The sequence below is a fragment of the Bufo bufo genome, chromosome 8 (genome assembly GCF_905171765.1).
Source record: "Bufo bufo chromosome 8, aBufBuf1.1, whole genome shotgun sequence".
NCBI classification, from domain to species: Eukaryota; Metazoa; Chordata; class Amphibia; order Anura; family Bufonidae; genus Bufo; species Bufo bufo.
In genome coordinates, this window is record NC_053396.1 from 46036203 (window position 1) to 46062139 (window position 25937).

At 46.3% G+C, this 25937-nt stretch overlaps 1 protein-coding gene across 1 annotated transcript in view; it reads right to left on the reverse strand.

Moving 5' to 3' along the window:
- Positions 1 to 25937, reverse strand: part of ASTN2 (astrotactin 2) — a 945680-nt gene that overhangs the window by 698860 nt on the left and 220883 nt on the right. Inside the window, exon 4 of the mRNA XM_040442406.1 lies at positions 2015 to 2122. Coding sequence (XP_040298340.1) covers positions 2015 to 2122 — 108 coding nt within the window. The remainder of the gene's footprint in view (positions 1 to 2014; positions 2123 to 25937) is intronic.

Consider the following 25937-nt stretch of genomic DNA (forward strand, 5'->3'; position numbering starts at 1 on the left):
AAGTCAAAATATTTAAGTATGCATTTCTCTGCTTTTAAGCCCTTGTGCACATGGTCGTAAATGTTTTCATCTGCAAAACACGGATCCTGGCTGTGAGCATGCCTCCTGTTTATTTCCCCTTGTCTAGAGAAAAGTCCTATTCTTGTCTGCAAAATGGACAACAATAGGACATGTTCTATTTTTATTTTTTTGTGGGGCCACGCAATGGACACGGTGTGCTGTCTTTATCTTTTGCGGCCCCACTAAAATGAATGATTCCACATCTGATGCGGATTGGATGTGGACCAAAACAACAGTCGTGTTCATAAGGCCTCTTTCACACGGGCGTGTGCGTGTGTTGCCGTATTGCGGACCACATTTGCGGATCCGCAATACACTGGTGCCGTTCCGTGGGCATTCCGCCTCATGGATGCTGACCCATTCACTTCAATGGGTCCGCAAATCCGGAGATGTGGAATGGTGCGGAACGGGAGCACGGAACAGAACCCTACGAAAGCACTACGCAGTGCTTCGTGGGGTTTCGTCCCGTACTTCCGTTCCGCGGACCTATTCAAGTGAATGGGTCTGCGATTCGCTGCGGCTGCCCCACGGACTGCGCTCGTGCATTGTGGCCCGCATTTTGCGGGCCGCAGCACGACCACGGGGCACACACGCCCGTGTGAAAGAGGCCTTAGGCAGATAGTGGCCTAAGGCAGATAGTGTACCAAAATAGTTATTAATTAACATCCAACATATGTCTAATTTATGTTGGCATCATTTTGCAAATATTTTATTTTGTAGAATGTTAGAAAGTTTAGAATTTTAGTACCAATTTTTCACATTTTAACGAAAATTTCAAAAACTATCTTTTTTAACCATCTGAGACACACCACACCCCATAAATTGTTAAGAGGTTTCTACTGGGTGTGGAAATGCCATAAACAGGGATGTAAACAGCTGTTTGGGTACGTTGCAGGGTTCAGAAGAGAAGGACCACCTATTGGCTTTTCCAGCACATATTTAGATTGGTTTGGTTTACATGTGCCATGTTGCTATCAACCAGCCTCTGAGGCACCGTACTGCTATTTTCTGACAAGCGTACATTTTTTATTTTCCTTTTGACGTATCTGTGTGACGGCTTTTTTTTTAGTGATACATTGCAATTATTATTGGCATTATTTTGGGGTACAACTTTTTGATCATTTTTTATTTTGTTGTTTGGGAAGCAGGATAAAGAGAAGGCAGTCTTTTTTAAGTGATTTTTTTCAGCACTTCTGCATTTTTTCTGTCATTTTTTTGCACATGTAGGGACACATTTATTAAGATCTGCATTTTAGACGCCAGTCTTAATAAAGGACCTGCGCTGGCGGTGTATCCACCGAAGTTATGAAGAGGCTCTGGTCAGTTGCAAATGTAAGAGAGCTTCTGAGCTGCCTTACATTTAGACATTTTTCTACGCCGAAAACAGGCATAGAAAATGGTAAAGGCCGGCCCGTACCCTTCTACACCATGCCCACAATTTTAGATCTGGCGTAAGCAGGGCGAAGTCGCAGATAACAGCGCAACTAACTGTTGCGCCACCATCTGCTTTTCAAATATGCCTAATTTATCCGTTTTTCAGCATAGCAAATGACCCCCGTCGTTTTTGCTGAAAGTTGAGTCTATGGAAAAGATTTTTTAGCTGCTAAGATTTTTTTCAAAAGCAACAATTTTTTTCAGGAATTTTTCTATCTACTTCTCTATGGGGAAAAAAACACCTATATATTTATTTTGAAAAAGATTAAAAAAAGTAAAAAAATCTGTCATTTGCAAAAATGCTACGTTTTATCAGCATTGTTATGGGTCTATTTTTCTTTTTCTTTTGCAGGAAGAAACCCTTGTGTTTCTTTTGGTCTAAAGTGTTTTGGGTTTTCTTAACCATTTCCTATGTTCTATGTGGTGAGGGCTATAAGATAGCGTACAGTTAGAATGAAAAAATCTTTAGAACACTTTTTCTATATTAGTAAACCAGTCACACAAGGACATAAATTGATACCTTTGTATCCTTGGTTGTTTTCATGCTGTCGTCCTCGAATTGTCAATTGTGCCTCATCACCAGTTTCTGATCCAGAATTTTCTTCAGACTTCAGGTACCCTGCTGGATCTATGAGAAGAAAACAAATAAGGGAATTTGTGCTAGCAAAAGGAGTATGATTGAAAGATTTATAACATTTCAAATTTCCAATTCAGTGTATTATTTTCAAAAACATTTCTTTCTGACCTTAAATGTCCCCAAATGCTATTAGCTATGGTTTATAGAGTAGGGTCCCCTTTAGACATAATTTTTGAGACTGTAAAAACTGCACCAGGATAGACTCACGCACAGCATTTCAGTTTTTGTGTGTGCTTTTTTTTTTTTATTTGTGGATATTTTTACTTAAAAATCTGTCAGCAAGAAATCTGGTATGAAACCAAGCACCAATACTTGGCAGGGCTTGGGGAGCATAATGGAAGAATACCTTCTAATCTGAGCTCCAATGCCCAGAAAAAGATTTTCATAAAGTAGGAACACCTTTAACCCTGTGTTCAAATGTCCATAAAAAGACTAGTATTCTGACAAGCAAATGACCGATTAAGTGCTCCTAAGGCAGGCCCCTTGGTGCACCCTAGCTCCGCTGTTTGCTCTGCCAGCTCACCCCTCTCATGAATGATAGACAGGGCTAGGATTCTGAATGTTTCTAGATATTCTCTTTGTACATTGAAGAAAAATATTGGGCAAATTGGATGAAACTACTGTGAAACAAAAAAATTAAAAAAGTATGATTGCAACACAAAAAATCTGTGTGCCTCAATGTCGCTATATCTGAATGTTTCTTGGACCTGATATCTTGCGCTAACACGAGGAGTTAGAACATAGACACATGCGCAGTAGAGAATTTTGCCACAGAGCCAGGAGACAATGTTGTGGTGCACGTGCTGTGAATTTTTAATGAGCGGCTGATGGGTGGGGGCAGGCAGAAGTCCATCAATATCAAGGACTTCAGAGCACACATAAATAATCGAAAGGACTGTTGCACTGGCTTTTGTGATTGGCTAGTGTGATCAGAGGCTAATTGACCAAAGACCCTAACGGGAAGCTTCCAGGTGAGCTGATGCTCACCTACTCAGCCCCCATATTGCATATCTTCATTAAAGGCAACCAGTAGAGGAAGCTGATTCTGGCCACCACAGAGGGGTAGTGATTTTGTTCGGCTGGGGTGTTTTGCGCTCCACTGTTGCATTTGGTTCTGCTGGGGCAGTTCTTGTGTTGGCTATACCTACTTTATTGGCCCCACCTACTGTAAAGTTGGACCCACCTACAACATGAGGTCACTTTTAGTTTGTTTTTTTCAAAACCACTTTAATTTCCCAGTCCGGGTGTGATTTTATTGAGACTACTACAAGAAAAAAAAGATGACAACATGCTATAATGAGGGTGTCTGTCACTGTGTTGACCTGAGAATCATATACTTTATTTGGTGATAGCTTCTCTTAAATACACTTTGCATTCTGGCTTTTTTGGTATAATTAAATTAACAATGAAAGTCCACAAACCAAGGAGCAATATGGGAGTGTCATATTTCCCTTCCTACTGCTATGGTTTCTCTATGTTATTTCTCTAGGCTAAAATTAGATGCAGTGTTCATATTCTTCTGACCTTGCAAGATGCATACAGAAGTTATATATAGAAGAAAAGTGGACAGCACCACAAACTAATGCAGATAATGAGCATGGTAACAAAGAAGCAAAACAAATCCTCTGTTAGGACTAATGACTTTATCTGCCTATAACCAAAACATTACATCAAGATAGGACATATTGCTAACCACATCCTGTAAGTTCTTCCTGTAAAAGGATCAAAAACAACAGCTGCTGGTACAATGTATTCAAAAGGTCTCAATGGAGGCTTTGATTTGTCTTTAAGTTTGTGACATGAATTTTTTCACTATTCAAGATGTCAAATTCCAGATAAACACCGTGGTCTTACTATTATGAGCATTTATTATGATTATGATATGGGTGTAGGTGTACAATTACAAGTGTCCATTATCATCTTATGTTATCATCTAAATGTTCATTCTGATCACAGAACCCTGCTACGCGATGCAATTTGTGCTTGAAAATAGATAAAATAGATAATGTAATACTTAGTAATACATATGCCGCAAGGAATATTCTTGACATAATCACGTGACAGCCTTAGGGTTCATGCACGTGAGCATGTGTGCCCCATGCCCGTATGGTTCACAATATATGGTCACCAGCTGTGTGCAAGCCGTACTGCAGATGCATTGACTTGAATGGGTCTGCAATCCGCCAGATACAGAGCGGAGTGGAGGCATGAATCAGAAGCCCACAAAAGCACTTCAAAGTGCTAACATGTGATTTCGGTCCATGCCTCCGCACTGCTAAAAAAATTGAATATGTCCTATTTTTTTGTGGTGCGGACCGTCTCTTATGGTGCACTCATATACATAAGTCTATATGGCAAAGAATGCACGCATTTTACTTTGACCCATCTAGTCAACATTTTGAGATGTAACCCCTAGTGATATATTTTTTACTTCTTATGTTTGTCAAGACAAAGGAAACCTGTCACTATTTTCAAGCTGCCCTAGCCATGGGCAGCATAAAACAGGTTACCTCCTTACAGAACAAAAAACAGCCGCAGGACAATATTACTCCAAAAATATAATAACTTTATATTCATACATATAATATACAATAGGAGTCTGGGACAAAAAATAAATAAAAAGGGCAAGACGAAAAAAAGAGAGAAATCAAGGAGATGCCCTCTGTAAATAACCAATATCCACCGTATATCTGGTGACGTACTGTAGCATTACTAGACAGATGGTATGATACAAGGCTGTATCTCTGTCATATATGGTCGTAAAGAATATATATAATAAGAATAAATATGCACAATATCTATCAAAGTGCCTCCACTAGACCAGTCAAAATTAGACCTGAAAAATAGTGAGCAAGACCGACTTGAATACAGTCAGACTTCAATATATACCCCACAAATACAGAACATCTGCTATAAAGATGTAAACTACAGACCATTTATAAAGCACAGGGATGCCATAAACTGTAAAATACTATTTAATACCCAAATTGATAACAATAAAGCTTCCTCAATGTAAAATCAGAAGCCAATACACATACAGGTATAATGGCATACAAAAATACATCCTCCAGCTCATAATGAAGCGCACGTACCCTGAGACATGGTTAAATGACTGGATGAATACAGCTCCACGCGAAAGACCTCGACGTGCGTTTCACCCTGAAGGCTTCGTCAGGAGGTAAGAAATAATTCAAATCTATATATAGAGGAGGAGTACATGTAAGGATGTAGTGGATGTTAAATACAATCACCTGCATTCCTACATATTGGGCGTAATTCCCCCATGATGGCTGGTACCATCCTTCAGCGTGTCTCTACCGAATCACCGCGCATGCTCGATGACGGCACCGAAGCACGTCAGGATGGGGCCGGACAGTGCATGCGTAGGTCCGCGACCCTGTGGAACGCAAGTGATAAGAAGGGCTGCCTATTCTCTAGTTACATAGAACGCAAACAAATATAAAGAAGAAACAATCTAACTCTACTAATACTCCAGTGTAAAGTGCACAAGAATCTCATATGGGACGTAGGGAAACCACAATATACTTGGAAAGGATTAATTTGAAAATTAATATAAATAAAGTGTTCATAGTGTCTATAGTATAATATAAATAGATATCAAGGATATCAACCATAATTAAGTGAATAATTATTATACATAATTAATCAAACCTAGTTATACATATATAACAATAATATTCGACAAAAAATATTCTGTAAGAAAAAGCGAAGTGCTATTTATAATGCCCGCAGAAAATACAAATGTAAAGTGCAAAATCACAAATAATACATAAAAAAATAATTATAAAAGGAGGATAAGAAAGCTCCCAGCAGGAGTCACAAAAAGTGGCTCATCGTGGGTGATGTCTATCCACCGCAAACAAAAGACTCACAAAAAAGTGATAATCCTAACAGCATGGTAACCCCAAACCCATAAAAAATACATCTGCACATATATCAGTGTGTCCGTTGCTATTCAAGTAGTAATCATAATTTTTTAAAATTATTTCTCTTATTTATCCTGCATTCATTGCAGCTTTAAATACACATCTTCCAATCCTTCCTACATCTTAATTCTGCATTCACAGGAACGCTCCTTCCATATCTCATGTTGACACCTCCCCAAGCATTACATTAAATGGAACCGTGACGTAATACCTCAGAAAAATAAATAAGCAAACATAATTAAAAGAACAACAACATATAATACCCTGAAATATAAATTTCTGCATAATTACAAAAAAGGTTTGAAGCTATTTGATTCATTGAGACCACAAGGAACCATAGTGTCCAAAATCACTATCCATTTAGTTTCCCTGCGTAATAAAGCTTGTTTTATGTCACCGCCTCTCGACTCTAACCGGATTCTATCTATTCCTCTTACACTTAACTCTTTTGGGTCACAAGCATGGTACTTACGAAAATGTCGTGGAACAGATTGTAGCCCATCTAGATCCTTTTCCAGAACTTCTGATGCCGCTTGAATTCTATTAGCATGTTCCAAAATTCGGACTTTCAAAGATATTGTGGTCATCCCAATATAAAATAAGTCACATGGACATGTGATCAAATATATCATTGCCTCTGTATTACAAGTAATGTTATGAACGATCTTATATTCCTTCTTCTTAGAAGAGTCGCAGAAAGTGGTGGAACGAGTCATGTATTTACATGCTGCACAATTCCCACCGGAAAAGGATCCCCATTTAGGGCCTCTACTGCCAAACACATTGCTGGGTATATTTGATATATAATGACTCTTTGTCAAAAGACCACGTAAATGTCGTGATCTCTTCCACATAATCTGGGGATATGGTGTCAAAGATGTAGCTAATTCTCTATCAGTTTGTAATACTGCCCAATGCTTTTGCATAATGTTCTGGATGGTATGCCATTCACTATTAAATAGAGTGATGAATCTCTCCACTGAATCTTTTTTATGTTTATTATGTTTAGTCTTGCGTACCAACAGAGTGTCTCTAGATGTTCTTTTTGTTCTCTCATATCCTTGATGAATTGTACTTGTACGATATCCTCTCTCCCTGAACCGTTTCGTCAAGAGGGAGGATTGTTGTTTGAAGTTCTTCTCCTCGGAGCAGATCCTGCGCATTCTTAAAAACGGACCCACTGGAATAGCCTGTATAACTTTCGGATAATGTGAAGATGAAGTGTGGATGTATTTTTGTATGCCATTATACCTGTATGTGTATTGGCTTCTGATTTTACATTAAGGAAGCTTTATTATTATCATTTTGGGTATTGTAGGAGAGTACCTGGGGTGGTGGTAGAGGGGAGGTAAGTGCCACCGGGGGTCCTGGCCCCGGTGGAGTAAGAGCCGGAAAAGTGCATTTTGCAGCGGTTATGCTGTTAACACAGCGGATCCGGGCCAGCTCTTAATGGGAGCAGGCAGATATGCGGGCGGGTGCCTGTCTCCCCACGGTCCAGGCCAGGTTTTGCAGGGAAGGGTTAAAACCCGACCAGCAACAAGGGTGTGGTGCGCAGTGTGGAGCTTCTGTGTTCTCTGGCTGTGAGTGAGAAGTGGAGGTGAGCTGGGCTGTGTGCTGAGGCCTGTAAAGCAGTGTGCGGGAACCCGCAGCTGAAGCCAGGAGGGATCCGTGTTCCGTGGCTAGAAGCCGGACCCAGGGACTTACTTCACCAAGGAGAAAAAGGTGACATTACTCCTGGCTTTAAATAGACTTTGCTTTATGTGACGGAAACAGGCCTCAAGTAGCCTGCAGCAGGGACTTGCTGTGCTTGAACTATTATTTTGCTGTTGTGTGTGACCACCCTCCCTATGAATTGCGCAATCTTTCACTTGTAAACAAAGCATCGTGTTTTACACCAAGACCGGTCTGTGTTGCCTCTATACTGCACTCGCTACCACTGCCTACCAGAGCGTATCCCCACAATTGGTGGAGGATGCGTGCATACTGCAGTGAGGCTGGCCAAGAATATTAATCTGGGTGGTGCACGGCTGCATGTCATACATTAAACCAGCAAGCTTGGTCATCCCGGACAAAATGGAGGAGCTGGTTAAGCAGTTGGTGCAGAGCAACAAACAAACAATTTGCTGGTACAACAAATGGCGCTTATGCAAGAGGCTCTGCATGCGTCTCAGCGAGTGATTCCATCGCCCGTCGGCTCCAAGGGATAAAGTCCGTTCAGCATTAAGGAAAATGGCTCTGGAGGACGATGTAGAGGTCTTTCTGATGGTGTTCGAGAGGACCGCGGAACAGGAGAACTTACCGTCGGGACAGTGGGCTGAAGTGGTGGCGCCATTTCTAGTCGGAGACGTCCAAAAAGCGTACTTCGTCCTCAGCAAGGAGGACGCCCAGGACTATGGGAAGTTGAAGGCTGAGGTGATGGCGCGCTTGGGGGTTACTACCTATGTGCGGTCTCAGGCATATGACCTGGTACATCTGGTGAGGATGTGGCTCCAGCCAGAAACTTTGAGCCCCTCCCAAATGATCGAGCGAGTGGTCGTGGACCGTTTCGTGCGGACACTGCCAAAGGCCATACAGCGCTGGGTTGGTCAGGGAGATCCCGGAAACCTGGATCAGTTAGTAAGCCTGGTCGAGAGGTATGGGGCGACCCAGGACTTGGTGCGGGACTCAACGCAGGCATGGCAAAACCCGTCAGGCTCCCTCTCAGGCTAGGGATCAGGAAAAAGGGACCCAACCACAAAGGGGGGGGGGAGGCTAGTCCTACTCCGGGGAAGAGAGACCGGGGAGGGACCACAGGGATTTAATGTTGGCACCTCCATGGCCTGGGACATAGGGCAGCAAACTGTCCTCAAACACCTGAACCCATGGACTGCGGGTTCGCTCGCCGGTCCTCTTTCTTTGCCCGGCCTGTATGTACCGCGGATGCCCGGCCAGCCGCCGATATGCCGCCTCTGTGCTAAGTCTTGGTCGATGGACATCCGATTAATGCTTTGCTGAACTCTGGGAGCCTGGTGACCCCAGTGCATGAGTCCTTAGTGTCTGAGACACTCCCAGAGAAGCAAACCCTGTCCATTGTCTGTATCCATAGGGACCGCCGGGAGTACCACACTGCCAGGGTTACCATGTCCGTGTTGGGCCGAGAGGTGCAGCATGTCATCGGAGTGGGACGCCAAATCCCTTATGCCGCCATACTGGGAAGGGATTTTCCTTTGTTCTGGACTCTATGGAAGAGCGATATGCCTTCCCTTAGGGACAGATGACAATCGGGCCCAGTGCCCGAAGATCCCGATGCGGGGATACCAGCCGTAGGGGTCACCACATCACCTGTAGAGTGTCTCCCGATAGGTTTCCCCTAGAGGTGTTGGCAGGCGAATCCGAGGAAACCTGTCCATCCCGGACCTGGAGGTATCCCGTGACACGTTTGGGACCGCCCAGCTCCAGGATCTGACATTATTGCGGGCGAGGGAAGGGGTGACAGTGGTAAATGGGGTGGCTCAGCACCCAGGGGCCGACTCGGTGTTTCCCCATCTGGCTTTTAACCAGGACCTGCTCTACAGGGTGGACAAAGTGCAGCAGGAGGTAGTGGAGCAGCTGGTGGTACCCCAGCCATACCGCCGGGTGGTACAGGACTTGGCCCACTCCCACATGCTGGGAGGACATTTGGGTGTAAAAAAAAAACAAGAGCAGATTCTGCAAAGGTTCTATTGGCCCGGGGTTTATGAGGAGTTCAAAATGTTTTGCCAATCCTGTCCAGTGTGTCACATGATGAGCCCCCAGCCCCACTATCGCAGTCCCCTAGTACCCATGCCCATCATCGAGGTCCCTTTCAAAAGAATAGGGATGGATCTGATAGGCCCCATAAACAAGTCGGTCAGAGGGCACCAGCATATCTTGGAGGTCCTAGACTTTGCCACCAGATATCCTGAAGCGATCCCACTATGTCATACTTCGGCTAAGCTCATAGCTAAAGAACTCATGGGCATGTTCGCAAGGGTGGGGATTCCGAAAGAGATCCTGACTGACCAGGGGACCTCCTTCATGTCTAAGGTGACGAGGGAGCTCTGCAAGCTTTTAGGGGTTAAACGGTTACACACGTCCGTACACCATCCTCAAACCGACGGACTAGGGGAGCACTTTAACAAAACCCTAAAAACTATGCTCAAAAGAACCGTAGCCAAAGACGGAAATGATTGGGACCTGTTGCTGCCGTACGTATTGTTCGCAGTGCGAGAAGTGCCCCAGGCATCTACGGGATTCTCTCCCTTTGAGCTATTATACCGTCGACGTCCAAAAGGGTTGCTGGACATCGCTAAATAGGCGTGGGGGCAACAGCCCACCCCACACAAGAGTATTACAGAGCATATAGAAAAGATGCAGGACCGTATAGAGACAGTCCTACCAATCGTCCGGGAACACATGGAGGCCGCCCAACTGGCACAGAGCTGGGTATACAACCGGAGTGCCCTGGTCCGGACATTTAACCCGGGTGACCGGGTACTGGTGCTAGTCCCCACCATTGACAGTTTTTGGCACGGTGGCAAGGTCCCTACGAGGTGAAAGAGAAGGTAGGGCCAGTGAATTACAAGATATCCCAGCCAGGTCGGCGGAAGCAAGAACAGGTATATCATGTAAATTTACTGAAATCGTGGAGAGATAGGGAGTGTCTCGTTGGGGACGGCCCAAGCACTGTCTTGTCTGCGGGGAAGATCCCAGCTCCACCCGAGGTCCCGGAGGGCACCTCAGCAGTAAAGATAGCGGGTGGTCTGTCGACCAAACAAGCTCAGGAAGCCAAAGAGTTGGTGAGTCGAAATAGGGACGTGTTCTCTGAGCTTCCTGGTCGAACTTCGGTAGTCCGACATGACATCGTCACCGAGCCCCATGTCAGGGTACGGTTAAATCTGTATCGTGTACTGGAGGCCCGACGACAGGCCATTTCAGAAGAAGTAAGGTCCATGTTGAGGTTAGGGGTCATTGAGGAGTCAAGCAGTGAGTGGGCCAGCCCCATAGTCCTCATCCCAAAACCTGACGGTACTCTGCGCTTCTGCAATGACTTTAGAAAGCTCAACGAAGTGTCGAAATTCGATGCCTACCCCATGCCCCGGGTAGACGAGCTCATAGATCGGCTAGGGAAAGTTCGCTATTTCTCGGTCCTCGACCTCACAAAAGGATATTGGCAGGTGCCTCTCACGGAGGCAGCAAATTAGAAGATGGCCTTTGTCACCCCCGAGGGGTTATTTCAGTACCAAGTTTTGCCCATTGGCCTACATGGCGCTCCAGCCACCTCCCAGCGATTGATGGACGTCATCCTACGGCCCCATCGTCCATATGCTTCGGCATATCTGGACGACATCATCGTGTTTAGCCAGGACTGGGAGAGTCACCTGCCCAAGGTACAGGCCGTAGTAGATTCACTTAGAAAAGCCGGACTGACGGCCAACCCAAAAAAGTCTTCAATCGGGTTCGAGGAGGTCCGGTACCTGGGATACGTGATTGGGCGGGGCGTTGTCAAACCCCAGGTAGACAAGGTTTAGGCGATCAAGAGCTGGCCCAGACCTCTTACCACCAAGCAAGTACGTTCGTTCCTAGGGATGATAGGATATTACATGCGCTTTATCCCCAACTTTGCCACAGTAGCGGCCCCGTTGACAAGACTTTTAAAGGGGAGGAAGACGGGATAGTCCGCTGGGATGAGCAGGTGGAAGAGGCGTTCTCCCGTTTGAAGTCGGCTCTGTGTGGGTCCCTGGTTTTGGTGACACCCGACTTCACACGGGAATTTGTCGTTCAGACGGATGCCTCTGGAGTGGGACTAGGGGCAGTACTCTCTCAGGAAATCAGTGGGGAGGAACAACCCCATTGTCTTCCTGAGTCGCAAACTCACCCCAGCGGAAACCAGGTACAGCGTGGTAGAGAGAGAATGCCTGGCCATTAAGTGGGCCCTTGAGTCCCTTAGGTACTATCTGTTAGGGAGAAGGTTCTGTCTGGTGACCAACCATTCCCCTCTCCAGTGGATGAGCCGGGCCAAGGAGGGGAGTGCCCGGGTCACCAGATGGTTCTTGTCCCTCCAGAATTTTAAGTTCAGTGTCGAACACAGGGCAGGCCGCTTACAGGGGAATGCTGATGCCCTGTCCCGGGTACACTGTTGTACATGTGTCCAACCTCTCAGGATTGAACAGGGTGTGCAACCCTTCAGGGTTGAACAAAGGGGGGGGGGAATTGTAGGAGAGTACCTGGGGTGGTGGTAGACGGGAGGTACGTGCCACCGGGGGTCCTGGCCCCGGTGGAGTAAGAGCCAGAAATGTGCATTTTTCAGCGGTTATGCTGTTAACACAGCGGATCCGGGCCGGCTCTTAATGGGAGCAGGCAGATATGTGGGTGGGTGCCTGTCTCCCCACAGTCCAGGCCAGGTTTTGCAGGGAAGGGTTAAAACCCGACCAGCAACAAGGGTGTGGTGCTCAATGTGGAGCTTCTTTGCTCTCTGTCTGTGAGAGTGAGAAGTGGAGGTGAGCTGGGCTGTGTGCTGAGGCCTGTAAAGGAGTGTGCGGGAACCCGCAGCTGAAGCCAGGAGGGATCCGTGTTCCGTGGCTAGAAGCCGGACCCAGGGACTTACTTCACCAAGGAGAAAAAGGTGACATTACTCCTGGCTTTAAATAGACTTTGCTTTATGTGACGGAAACAGGCCTCAAGTAGCCTGCAGCAGGGACTTGCTGTGTTTGAACTATTATTTTGCTGTTATGTGTGACCACCCTCCCTATGAACTGCACAGTCTTTCACTTGTATGCACCTTGTGAATAAACAAAGCATTGTGTTTTACACCAAGACCAGTTGCCTCTATACTGCACTCGCTACCACTGCCTACCAGAGCGGATCCCCACAGTATTAAATAGTATTTTACTGTTTATGGCATCTCTGTGGTTCATATATGGTCTGTAGTTTACATCTTTATAGGAGATCTTCTGTATCTGTGGGATATATATTGAAGTCTGACTGTATTCAAGTCGGTCTTGCCCACTATTTTTCAGGTTTAATTTTGACTGGTCTAGTAGAGGCACTTTGATAGATATTGTGCATATTTATTCTTATTATATATACTCTTTACGACCATATATGACATCATACATTGTATCATACCATCTGTCTAGTATTGCTACAGTATGCTACTAGATATACGGTGGATAATGGTCATTTACAGAGGGCACCTCCTCGCTTTCTCTGTGTCTTTTTTCCATCTTGCCCATTTTTTTTTTTTGGTCCTAGACTCCTATTGTATATTATATTTATTATGAATAAAGTTATTATATTTTTGTAGTAATATTGTCCTGCGGCTGTTTTTTGTTTTGGATATGTGCATGCTTTTTCCTGTATGCTATCCAGGAGATAGGGAGGTTTTTGTAGGCTTTACCTCTTTACAGAAAGCTGCATGTTACATAACTTTAAAAAGTCAAAAAATGTCATCTGGCTTCTCCCCACCCAGCTGGGCTTCATTGACAGATCTCTCTCTATAAGGCTTTTTTCATACGAGTGATACGAAATAAGTCGGTATCTGTTCAGGGTAAAACTGATGGTTTTGCATGCATTTGGATGCAAAACTTGCTTGTGTGAAAAAGACCTAACATAATATATAATAAATATTATATAGAAAAATATATATGAAACTGATCATCAGTGGCTGCAGGGAGACCTCCTAGTATGCATGAGTCCTAGGAGATCTTAGACCCCGTTCAGAGGAGTACCCGGCCTGAACTCCCAGCACTGCCGGGGTCACATTGCATTACATTGATTTATGAAGCTATGAAACCCTTACAGTTCTGGAATGTTTTAGATAACAGTGACAGCATTATGTCAGTGTCATCTAATACATTCCAGAACTGTAAGGGTTACATGGCATTATAAATCAATATAATGCTATGTGACCCCGGCAGTGCTGGGAGTTCAGGCTGGGTGCCTAAGGCTGTGAGTCTGCAGAGAGACACCCGCTTGTCTGAAAGGGGCCTTAGAGTGTTACATGCCAATTTTCAAAACAATTAGAGCATAAATGATTTAGGTAGAATTAATTCAAACCTGAATGTTTTGAAAAATTTAAAAAATAACATTTGAAATAAACTTCAAGAAATTTGCTTATTTCTAATGTGAATATTCTATGTACATTTTTACTTTATTTACAAAAATGGATGAATAGTTTTCGGGAAGTCACTCAATTTATTCTACTTCTGGTCCTGGCTCTTTATCTTCCTATTTGGACTTTTAGCACAGGAAACGGCCTCACCTAGCACTCTCTGTCCTCGCTGCATCAGATGGGCTCCATAGAGGCCTACCAGCCCATCTTGGTTCCGTCCTCTGCAGCGAGGAGAGAGAGTGAGATATGAGAAAGCCTCTCTCCCTTCCCTCTATGACATATCAAACGTTTTTTGAAAAGTTAGTGACCCTTTAAGCAACCATTCAATACTTTTTTTTATGTATGGTATGCTAAACTTGCAAACCCATGTGTATACTATAAAGTATATAATACAACACTGCTACAAATATTCTCTGAAAAACCTATCCCGAAAGTTACTCTGTAGTCTTATACTAATACATGCTGATCTGCTCTGCCATATGGCAGATAATACCGTTCCAAATTATAAACAATCATTTAATCATGAAAGAGGTTTTGGTGAAAAAAAATAATTAAAATGGCTCAGGAAAGAAATGTTTTGCAAAGTTATACAATAAATTGACACTAAAATTGAGATTATCTGCTGTGCTGATGTGCACTATATAACTTCATTACTCACATTCTGTCTACTTCATACCAGTAGTTTCCTAGTGTCAATTCCCAGTCCAAAAGGACCAAAAGAGGAATAAATCAAAGCAAAAAACGTAAGCACAATGACATCATTATAGGATTTTTTGTATTTGACTAGGAATTAGCTAATCGATTCTGAATTAATTAGATTTGTCGCGAACTTCTGCTGTCAAAAGAATCTGTTGACATTTTGGGTATTGCCTTTTGGGTGAATCGCGCAAAACGTCGCCAGCACATTTATACTGTAAAAATTATTGGGGGAAACGGCAGGAAGGATGAACATGGTGGACCACATGGCCTTGGGAGGGAGGGGACTGTCTGACTGGATCAGAGGATGACAGACAAGCTGTGAGACAGTCAAGGGCAGTATTTTGGCAGCATATACTGTACATTTTGCTGCAAATGCTGTGCAATTGGCCCTTTAAAAAAATAAAAATAAGTCCACAGTTTTGATTTTGCTACCGTTTATAACTAAAGGGGTAGTGAAAAAATGTGAGGGCTTGACACTAGCCACACAACTATTCAGTTGCTAAAGTGCATCATGCAGTAAACATTCTGCTTACAGTCTCCCCACCAAATCAAACTGGGTAAGGTGGACAGTGACAACTGGGTAGTGATGCAATGCTTTTTGAAAATACACAGTACCTTAGCTTGCAGAAAGTGCTGGCCATGTCCAGGAGACTGTCCTTGCATTTTAGCCTTTCTTATGTGGCAAGGAACTCCCTACTGGACTTGCAGCGACAGAACAGTTTGCCATTGCACAGTTTGATCCATGATGTTCCAACTGACTGAATGCTGGAGCATCTGTACAAGCAGTGTAAAGTGGTGAATGATTTCATGCATCAGACCACTACAGCAGGTAGCATGCATTGTTTTGAGGTCAGGCAATGGCAGACAAGTTTCACCTGCACAGGCCCTTCGAAGAGAGCAAAACATTTGTCAGTAGGGACAAATGTGGCACAAACAATGTCATTCCAATGATACAAGGGATTGTGGAAAGAGAACAGCTACCACATCTTGCTGGCCACCCTTTACAGTTGGAGTCCCACACAAATAAACATCCAAGGCGGAGGAAGTGGAGGAGAAGGATGAGAATGAAGAGCTACCACTGGAGGAGGAGCAGGAGGCGCTTGTGCAAGAGGATGGTGCTATTGATGATGATGATGACACACTGGCCATAATGACAAATCAATAGAGGGGGTTGCAGCCAAAAAGAACTAGGCCCTCAGGCTGACAGGCTCATTGTTAGCATCAAACAATCTGATGATTACTGGATAGCCATGCTTTTAGACACTTGCTAGCAAAGCAATGTTTTCCTTTTGTCAAAAAGGGGACCAAGTTGCTGTTACTAGGATACACTATGTATACAGCTTTTGACTAGCAGATGTCTGCCACCCATGTGTCTGACCAAGAGGCCCCTCTCCACCCCCTAAAGAAACACCCCCCCCCCCACCGCCGTCTCTGCTATCACAAGTAGAAGACTATTATGAAGTGTTTTTTTAATGTGCTGCACCAGGCTGACCCAAATCAGCAGAGACATACTGCCTGAACAACTAGTTTCATCCTACCAGGACTTTGGCATTTCTCTGTCACATACTATGTTCCCTGAAACCATGGATTTCTGGGCAGGTAGACTGGAACACTGGCAGGAACCGGCCCAAGTTTTTTCTCTCTGTATTGTCTTGTTCAGCCTCCAGTGTCATATCAGAGAAGGTATTAAGTGTGACAGGTGCCGTTGTCACATCCAAATGGACAAACTTGACCTCTGCCAGTGTACAAAACATCACATTTGGCAAAATGAATGAGGCATGGATCTGTTAAGATTTTTACACATCTCTGGCTGAGGTCAATTAATAGATCTGCCTTTGCTGACGGTGGCTATTTATCGCATGACCCATCATGCCACTGTTGCTGTCTGCCTGCCTACCATAATGTTCTGTACTGTATGGCTGCTGCTTCCTTCACCCACTGGCGGATCCAGGGGGTGGGCAACGGGTCAATTGCAACCCTCGAGAATATAGTGAGAGAGTGGGTGCCACTCTGACCGCCCGCTGTGGCCCCGTTACCTTCTCCTGCGCTGTATGGTAATAGCTACTATCGGAACACCAGGGAGGAGTCTGCCCTGTTTCTCCCTGGGCGTTCTTTCTCCCAGGCTGTGAGCTATGCACTGCGATTGGACATCGCTACAGCGAGCGAGAAAGAACGCCCAAGGAGAAACCGGGCAGACTCCTCCCTGGTGTTCGGATAGTAGCAATTACATACAGCGCAGGAGAAGGTAACGGGGCCACAGCGGGCGAATGGAGCGGCGCCCAGGGATAATAGTAAGTGCAGTGAGATCCCTGGGTGCCGCGCTACATATACAGATAGTTATGTTACAATGTTTGGACCCATGAAAGGTCCTCTTTAATACGTTTTTCAGGGCCCCTTAACATCCGCCACTGCCTCCACCACCTTTGATGCTACCCTCTCACTGCCAATTCCATTACCCCTACACAACCGCCACTGCTATTACTACTTCCCCTAGCAGCAGCAAACGTATCTACTGTCTTGTCTGTTCCATGCTGTTCTGCTACTGCTACGATTGCTGCCACATGTCACTTTTACCCCTACATACCAAACCCTTTCCACATCTACTCTGTACTGCTGTTGCTCCCAAAAAAGGGAGAATTTTTCAAGGCTCCTTCATGACAAGCCACTGTTTATTCTGACACTGCCATTTGTGTATATAAATACAGCAAGGCCTCTGTCTCCATTAAGGCATAATTTTTGGATCCTTGTGCAAAACAAGCCACTGTTTCTTCTGACATTAACACTTGTGTGTATAAACAGGGACAAGCATCTGCCATTAACACCATTTGTGTGTTTAAACACCATCTTCCCCCAATAAGGGACCATTTTTGGAACATTTCTAATATTAATAAGCATAACATATGTGACAATGCACTGTGGTTTTTAAACATTTGTTAGGACCCTCAACAATACATGTACCTATGGAAATATGTCATTGTGACTCTGACTTTATTTGTTATTGCTGTCATTGTGTTAAAGAACTTTAAGGTTAAGGGTACAGAAAATAGTAAAAATTTTAAAAAACACAATCTTCCTAGGACACTTCAGAGTGTCATATAGTAATATTTAGGTAAATTGGAGCATTTTTGATTCCGGTAGAATCGATTTGGACCCAAATCTAATTGACTGATTTGGCGATTCAGACAAAAAACAAATTTCAGCAAGTCTGCTCTTTTATATATATATATTTTTCTGCCAATTAAAAACATAGTGGATAGTAACTAGAAATGAGCGAAGTTTTAGAAAATTCGATTCGGCTGCTTTGCAGAATTTTACCCAAAAATTTGCTTTGTGACTAATTACTTCGTCACAAAGCGCATTTTTTTGTAAGTAGTGGGTGCAATGACAGGGAGCTGCGATACCCCTCAGATGATATGTTCATACATGATCGTGGCATCTGAGTGTATAAACTGTGTAAAATTAACATAATTTTTTTTTTTATCAAACTTACCGCCTCCATTTGTTCGCGACGGGCAGGCCGCCGCCATCTTGCTTGAAGATCTGGGGGGAAATCTCGCGCGGCCCAAGATGACGTCATCAAATGTCACCACGCATGGGATTTTGGCCGAGATCTTCACTCAAAATGTCGGTGGCCGGCCCGTCGTGAGCAAATGGAGGAGGTAAGTATGATTTTTATTAATTTTATTACACTATTCCAGGTTAAATCGATTCGCTACCACGAAGCACGAGGAAATTCGGCTTCGCAGCAAATCATTTTATCCTAAAATTCGGATCGAATTCCACTTCGGTGAATTTGATTCGCTCATCTCTAATAGTGACACAAATAGTGACACATCTGCTTGTAATCTGATTTTATTTTCTGATAGACTATTTATTAGTATTTTCTGTACATGATTATGGTGGCAGGCATCTTGTCTGAGCTGTTCTTATCAGCATTTAGCAATATGCTTTACAGCAGCCACATGGACCACAGACACAATAGACTGGAGGGCACTTATTGGGCGAGAATTATTAAACGGGTGCTAAGGAAAAGTGACTTAGTTGCCTATAGCAACCATATCTTAAATTTTTCAGAGCTTGTTTGTAAAATGAAAGGATCCTTAGTACTAGTTTTGATAAATCTACCCCATGCTGTGATCTGTTGGAATCAAATTAAACTTTATATGTGTAAATGTAGAAATGATATATGTTAGCGATTACAATATTAGAGCGAAACAACACCTTTACTGAAAAACTGTACAATTGAATAGGGGGGTCTATTACCCTGTTGGGCTACCTTTAGCCTGGATATTAGATGGCATACGCTTGGGCATGGACGTATGGAAGGTTGCCTAACCTAGCATCCCAGCTGGTCCCATAAATGCTTGATTGGCAATGAATTTTGTGCCCGGGCTGGCCAAGGTAGTCTTGCAATCTGCTGGAAACATTCCTGGGAAACCCTTGCTGTTTGTGGGCGAGTGGCAACACATGTGGCTGCAGGATGTCCTGTACATATCGCTGAGCTGTTCATATCCATCATATCACTACTAAGGATGACCAACTGTCGCATGCAATAGCTCTTTAGATCACCACAACTGGGACTGTGTGTCGCTCCACAGCAAAGGCAGAATTGAACATGGATTAATTGCTAAAGATGATACAGTTCCAGTCCATAGCAGTCCAGGTTTCTCGTTCATGACACCACTGCAAATGACGATGACTGTGGCTAGTTCTCAATAGCAGGATAAATAATGGGTACCATGACACTAAACTTCCTTTTGCTAAGCACTTGGAAATGGTCCAGGCAGAGACAGGAATGTGTAATGAAGGCGCCACCAGTGTCTGGATAGTGGACAACAAAACTGTGGGAGTTTCTCATGCATGTCGGTAGATCAAATGATCTTCTCTACTGGTGATCTGTCTGGGCATCCGAAGCATGTTTAACCATGTGTGTGTCCTCATGTAACCACTGCTCCTAACACCACCTAACAGCTAGGACAAAATGGCCTAGATGATTGGCAATACACTGTAAAGACTATCCTGCATCTCTCAGTTCAATGAAGCTTCCTCTCTCAAAGTCTGTCAACTGGGCAAAATGTCTTTCAAAGTGTCATCGAGGGATGTCTAACAGTCAACCATCTCTTACTAAGAGGTACACTACCCAACAGTAGCCTCTGAGAGTCTATTTATATGGCAGCGGGAGAAGCACTTTTATGTTTCCTTGTGGCAAGGCCCACTGTCTAATCAGACCTCACCTGTAATCATCTACATATCTGCCTGAGCCATAACTGTGTGCTGAGACTTGCAGCAATCTCAGATTTCTCTCTGGGTGTGTTATTTTTTTTGTCAATGAGTGTAAACGCTTGATTCAAACAATAGGTTTCCTTTCTGATGACACATTGCCTTTAGGCAGTTATAGCTATATTGTTCCAGAAGGTCAAGTAGACAACATAGGTCCTACTATTTCTGTGATAAAACAAAACAGCACTCCATAGTTAAGTGGCTGCTAGTGTAGGGTGCTCGTACACAGCGTGCCCCAGTGTCATGGTCTTACCTGCTTGCTGCTCTCCTTCGTTTGACATGTGCTGGCGGCCATCTTGGGTCCTGGGTTTCTTGTAGCCTTCCACCCTGCGGCTCCTCCTTCCCCTGGGAGGAGCTGGATGCCTAGCTCATATATATAGGAGGTCTGTGGCTTCAGTTCCTTGCTTGGTCCTCTTGTGTTCACATGCTTCTAAGACTGCTGCTGCTTCTGGTTCCTGATCCTGGCTTCGTCTGACTACCCTGCTGGTTCCTGATCCTGGCTTCGTCTGACTACCCTGCTGGTTCCTGATCCTGGCTTCGTCTGACTACCCTGCTGGTTCCTGATCCTGGCTTCGTCTGACTACCCTTCTGGTTCCTGACCTCTGGCTTCGCAAAGACTCTGCTCGGTTTCACCATCCGTTTGGACTTTTGCTTTACAGCTTTATTTTCAATAAAGCCTTCTTATTTTCACTTATCTCTTGTTGTACGTCTGGTTCATGGTTCCGTGACATTAGGACCAAGCCATGAATTCTGACGGTACAGGGCCATCCTCGCTACCCACGCTGGTTGCCAGACTTGATCAGCAGGATCACCTGTTGGGTCGGTTCGCTGTGGCGTTGCAAACCCTGCTTGAACGCACGGCTCATTTCGCTCCCGTTGCCGATGGGTCGGTTGTCGCTCCTGGGCTCGCTCCTACTGCCGCTCCGGTTGTTGCGCCAGAGTCTACCCCGACACCTGTTGTTGCGCCTGCGGTGTTTCGGGGTATGACCGGTTCTGCCCCTCTTCCACAGCGCTTTGGGGGAGAGCCAACTCAGTGCCGAGGTTTCCTTAACCAGGTGGGCATTTATTTCGAGTTGCTGCCACATGCCTTTCCTACTGAGAGATCAAAGGTGGGCTTCTTGATCTCGCTGCTCTCGGACAAGGCCTTGGCCTGGGCCAGCCCTTTATGGGAGAACAACAATCCGGTGGTTGCCGAGTTTTCCGGTTTTGTTGCTTCTCTTCGGAAGGTATTCGATGTGCCGGCTCGTGCTGCCTCTGCTGCGAAGCTCCTTATGTCCATCAGACAGGGTTCACGATCCGTAGCTGAATACGCCATTGAGTTTCGTACCCTGGCAGCAGAGGTGGGCTGGAATAATGAGGCTCTGGTCGCTGCTTTCTCTCATGGTCTCTCGGATGCCTTGAAGGATGAGGTTGCAGCTAAGGACCTACCAGTTGAGCTCGAGTCTCTTATTTCTTTCCTGATTTTGATTGACACCAGACTCAGGGAGAGACCTTCCTTTAAGGAGAACCTGCAGAGGTCTTCTAACAGATTGGTGCCTACGTTTGCTGTCCCACCCGTGCCTCCCTCTCCTCCCACGCCTCCTGGGGATGACTTGTCTGGGGGTGAACCCATGCAGCTGGGGTTTGCTCGCCTGTCCGAGGGGGAGAGGGCACTCCGGAGACGCGAGGGCCGATGCATGTACTGTGGTCTCGGTGGGCATTTTCGGTTGGCATGTCCGAACCGTCCGGGAAACGCTCGTACCCTGAGATCCTGTCGGGGGCAGATCTTGGGTGGAGTCTCCTCGTCCCCGGTTTCCCGTGTTGACAAACCACTGATCACTGTTGTCCTCTCCTGGGTCGGGGGCTCGGTGACGACCCAGGCGTTGGTGGACTCTGGTGCTGGTGGTTTGTTCATTGATAGTGTGTTCGCTGCCGCCAATTCCATTCCTCTGCAGGCTCGAGGTTCCCCACTGGCTCTTGAGGCGATAGACGGCAGACCCCTTCTGCCGCCACACGTGACTCATGAGACCCTTCCAGTGGGGATAGCCATTGGTGCCGTTCACAGAGAGTCGGTCTGCCTCCAGGTTATTTCGTCTCCACACTACTCGGTGGTCTTGGGGTACCCCTGGCTCCAGAAGCATAATCCGACTTTCGATTGGAGATCGGTCGAGATCCTCTCGTGGTCACCGCAGTGTGGGGCTAGTTGCATCCATGGGTCTGTCAAGTTGCTGTGTACTTCCTCGGACTCTCTGTTGCCTCCTGAATACGAGGAGTACCGGGATGTATTCGATAAGGTGCGCGCGGTTGCCCTACCTCCGCACCGCCCATACGATTGTGCCATAGAGTTACAATCTGGTGCCGTTCCTCCTCGTGGCAAAGTCTATCCACTGTCGGTAGCGGAGAATGAGGCCATGGAGGAGTACGTGAGGGAGGCGCTTTCACGCGGACACATTCGCAAATCTTCGTCCCCGGCAGGGGCTGGATTTTTCTTTGTGAAAAAGAAGGGCGGTGAGTTGAGGCCTTGCATCGATTACAGGGGTCTCAATCGCATCACGATCAAGAACGCTTACCCGATACCCTTGATTTCCGAGCTGTTCGATCGCCTTAAAGGGGCCACGGTCTTTACCAAACTCGACCTGAGGGCGGCATATAACCTGGTAAGGATCAAGGCGGGCGATGAGTGGAAGACCGCGTTTTACACCAGGACCGGTCATTACGAATCCTTGGTTATGCCCTTTGGGTTGTGCAATGCGCCCGCAGTCTTTCAGGAATTCATCAACGATGTTTTCCGTGACCTGTTGCAGCAGTGTGTGGTAGTCTATTTGGATGACATCTTGGTATATTCTGAATCCATGGAGGCCCACATTCTGGATGTCAGACGAGTGTTGCAACGGTTACGAGAGAACAAGCTGTTCGGTAAGCTTGAGAAATGCGAATTTCACCGATCCCAGGTAACCTTCTTAGGTTACATCATTTCCGCTGAGGGGTTCTCCATGGATCCTGAGAAGGTTTCGGCTGTCTTACAGTGGCCCCAGCCCAGTGGTCTTCGTTCCCTGCAGCGCTTTTTGGGCTTCGCCAATTATTATCGGAAGTTCATCAGGGACTTTTCCATGCTGGCCAAGCCTCTCACGGATCTGACCAGGAAGGGCAGTAATTCCCAGGTCTGGCCGCTCGAGGCCATCCGAGCTTTTGAGGCCCTAAAGTCCGCCTTTGTGTCGGCTCCGATTCTGTCGCATCCCAACCCTGGGTTGCCCTTTGTCCTCGAGGTGGACGCGTCTGAGACGGGAGTAGGCGCCCTTCTGTCTCAGCGTAGAACACCAGAGGGTCCTCTGCTTCCTTGTGGGTTTTACTCCCGGAAACTGTCTTCCGCGGAGTGCAACTATCAGATTGGTGACAGGGAGTTATTGGCCATCGTGCAGGCCCTTAAAGAATGGAGGCACTTGCTCGAGGGTTCGGTGGTTCCGGTTCTCATCCTGACGGACCACAAGAATCTGACCTACCTTTCTGAGGCCAAGAGATTGACACCACGTCAGGCCAGATGGGCTCTGTTCTTGTCACGTTTTAATTACGTGGTCTCCTACCTACCCGGTTCCAAGAACATCAGGGCGGATGCCTTATCACGGCAGTACTCCGAGCTGTCCAGGGAGGAGTCGATTCCGACTTCGGTCATACCTCCGAATCAGATCCTGGCCGCCATTCGCACCAGCCTGACCTCTCCCCTGGGTGAGCAGATTTTGGCGGCTCAATCTGGTGCTCCCTCTGGGAGACCCAACGGCAGATGTTTTGTGCCTGAGGAGTTGCGCACTCGGTTGTTGCGAACCTACCATAACTCCAAGACCGCGGGGCATCCTGGAAAGAATCAGCTGTCCTGGGCTGTTTCACGTCTGTTCTGGTGGCCTTCCCTACGTTCCGACATCGCCGCATATGTAGCGGCATGCTCCGTTTGTGCCCAGAGTAAGTCCCCTCGGCACCTTCCGTTGGCCCTTCTGCAACCCATAGCCACCGGGGAGCGCCCATGGTCACACCTGGGGATGGATTTCATTGTGGACCTCCCTGCATCCCGAGGCCATACGGTCATTCTCATGATTGTGGATCGGTTTTCCAAAATGTGCCACTGTGTTCCTCTCAAGAAGTTACCCTCTGCACAAGAGTTGGCCACGATTTTTGCCAGGGAGGTCTTCCGGTTGCACGGTTTGCCTAAGGAGATTGTGTCGGATCGGGGGAGTCAGTTTGTGTCCAGGTTCTGGCGCGCCTTTTGCTCCCAGTTGGGGATTCATCTCTCCTTCTCCTCGGCCTACCACCCTCAGTCCAATGGGGCCGCAGAACGATCCAATCAGGCCTTGGAGCAATTCCTTCGTTGCTATGTCTCCGATCACCAAGACAATTGGGTTGACCTCCTGCCTTGGGCTGAGTTTGCCAGGAACACGGCGGTGAACTCTTCCTCTGGGACGTCTCCCTTCATGGCCAATTATGGGTTCCAACCTGCCGTGTTACCGGAGGTATTCTCTCCCCAGGATATTCCGGCTGTGGAGGATCACCTTTCCGTCCTACGTGCTTCTTGGGTACAGATCCAGAAGTCCCTTGAGGTCTCTGCGCAGCGCCAGAGATTCCAGGCTGATCGCAGACGAGCGCCTGCTCCTTCCTACCAGGTCGGAGACCGTGTATGGTTGTCCACCCGCAACCTCAACCTTCGAGTGCCCACTCCCAAGCTGGCGCCTCGCTTTGTTGGTCCCTTCCGAGTGCTTCGCAGGGTAAACCCGGTAGCCTATGCCCTTGCGCTTCCTCCTGGCATGCGGATCTCCAACGTGTTTCATGTCTCCCTGTTGAAGCCACTGGTGTGTAATCGTTTCACTTCCTCGGTTCCTCGGCCTCGTCCGGTCCAAGTGGGCAATCATGAGGAATATGAGGTGAGCAATATCCTGGACTCACGCCTGGTCCGCGGTCGGTTGCAGTTTTTGGTCCATTGGCGTGGTTATGGTCCAGAGGAGCGTTCCTGGGTTCCCTCCGCAGATGTCCATGCTCCTGCCTTGCTCCGAGCCTTCCACGCACGCTTCCCTCAGAAACCGTTTTGTGCTCCGCGGAGGAGGGGCCCTTGAGGGGGAGGTACTGTCATGGTCTTACCTGCTTGCTGCTCTCCTTCGTTTGACATGTGCTGGCGGCCATCTTGGGTCCTGGGTTTCTTGTAGCCTTCCACCCTGCGGCTCCTCCTTCCCCTGGGAGGAGCTGGATGCCTAGCTCATATATATAGGAGGTCTGTGGCTTCAGTTCCTTGCTTGGTCCTCTTGTGTTCACATGCTTCTAAGACTGCTGCTGCTTCTGGTTCCTGATCCTGGCTTCGTCTGACTACCCTGCTGGTTCCTGATCCTGGCTTCGTCTGACTACCCTGCTGGTTCCTGATCCTGGCTTCGTCTGACTACCCTGCTGGTTCCTGATCCTGGCTTCGTCTGACTACCCTTCTGGTTCCTGACCTCTGGCTTCGCAAAGACTCTGCTCGGTTTCACCATCCGTTTGGACTTTTGCTTTACAGCTTTATTTTCAATAAAGCCTTCTTATTTTCACTTATCTCTTGTTGTACGTCTGGTTCATGGTTCCGTGACACCCAGCCATGATAATTGCATGTGGTTTACCACTAATTGCCTGTAATTGCTGTGATTTAATTAGCAAGTACAAAGCCAGACACTTAGAGGTAACCCCCTTGTGCTTACCGCAGCGAGGTCACACAGTCACGAAAATGGTGTAGTGATGATCAGACAATCTTTCTAATCACAAAGGCATGTTTTGTATTGTTGTA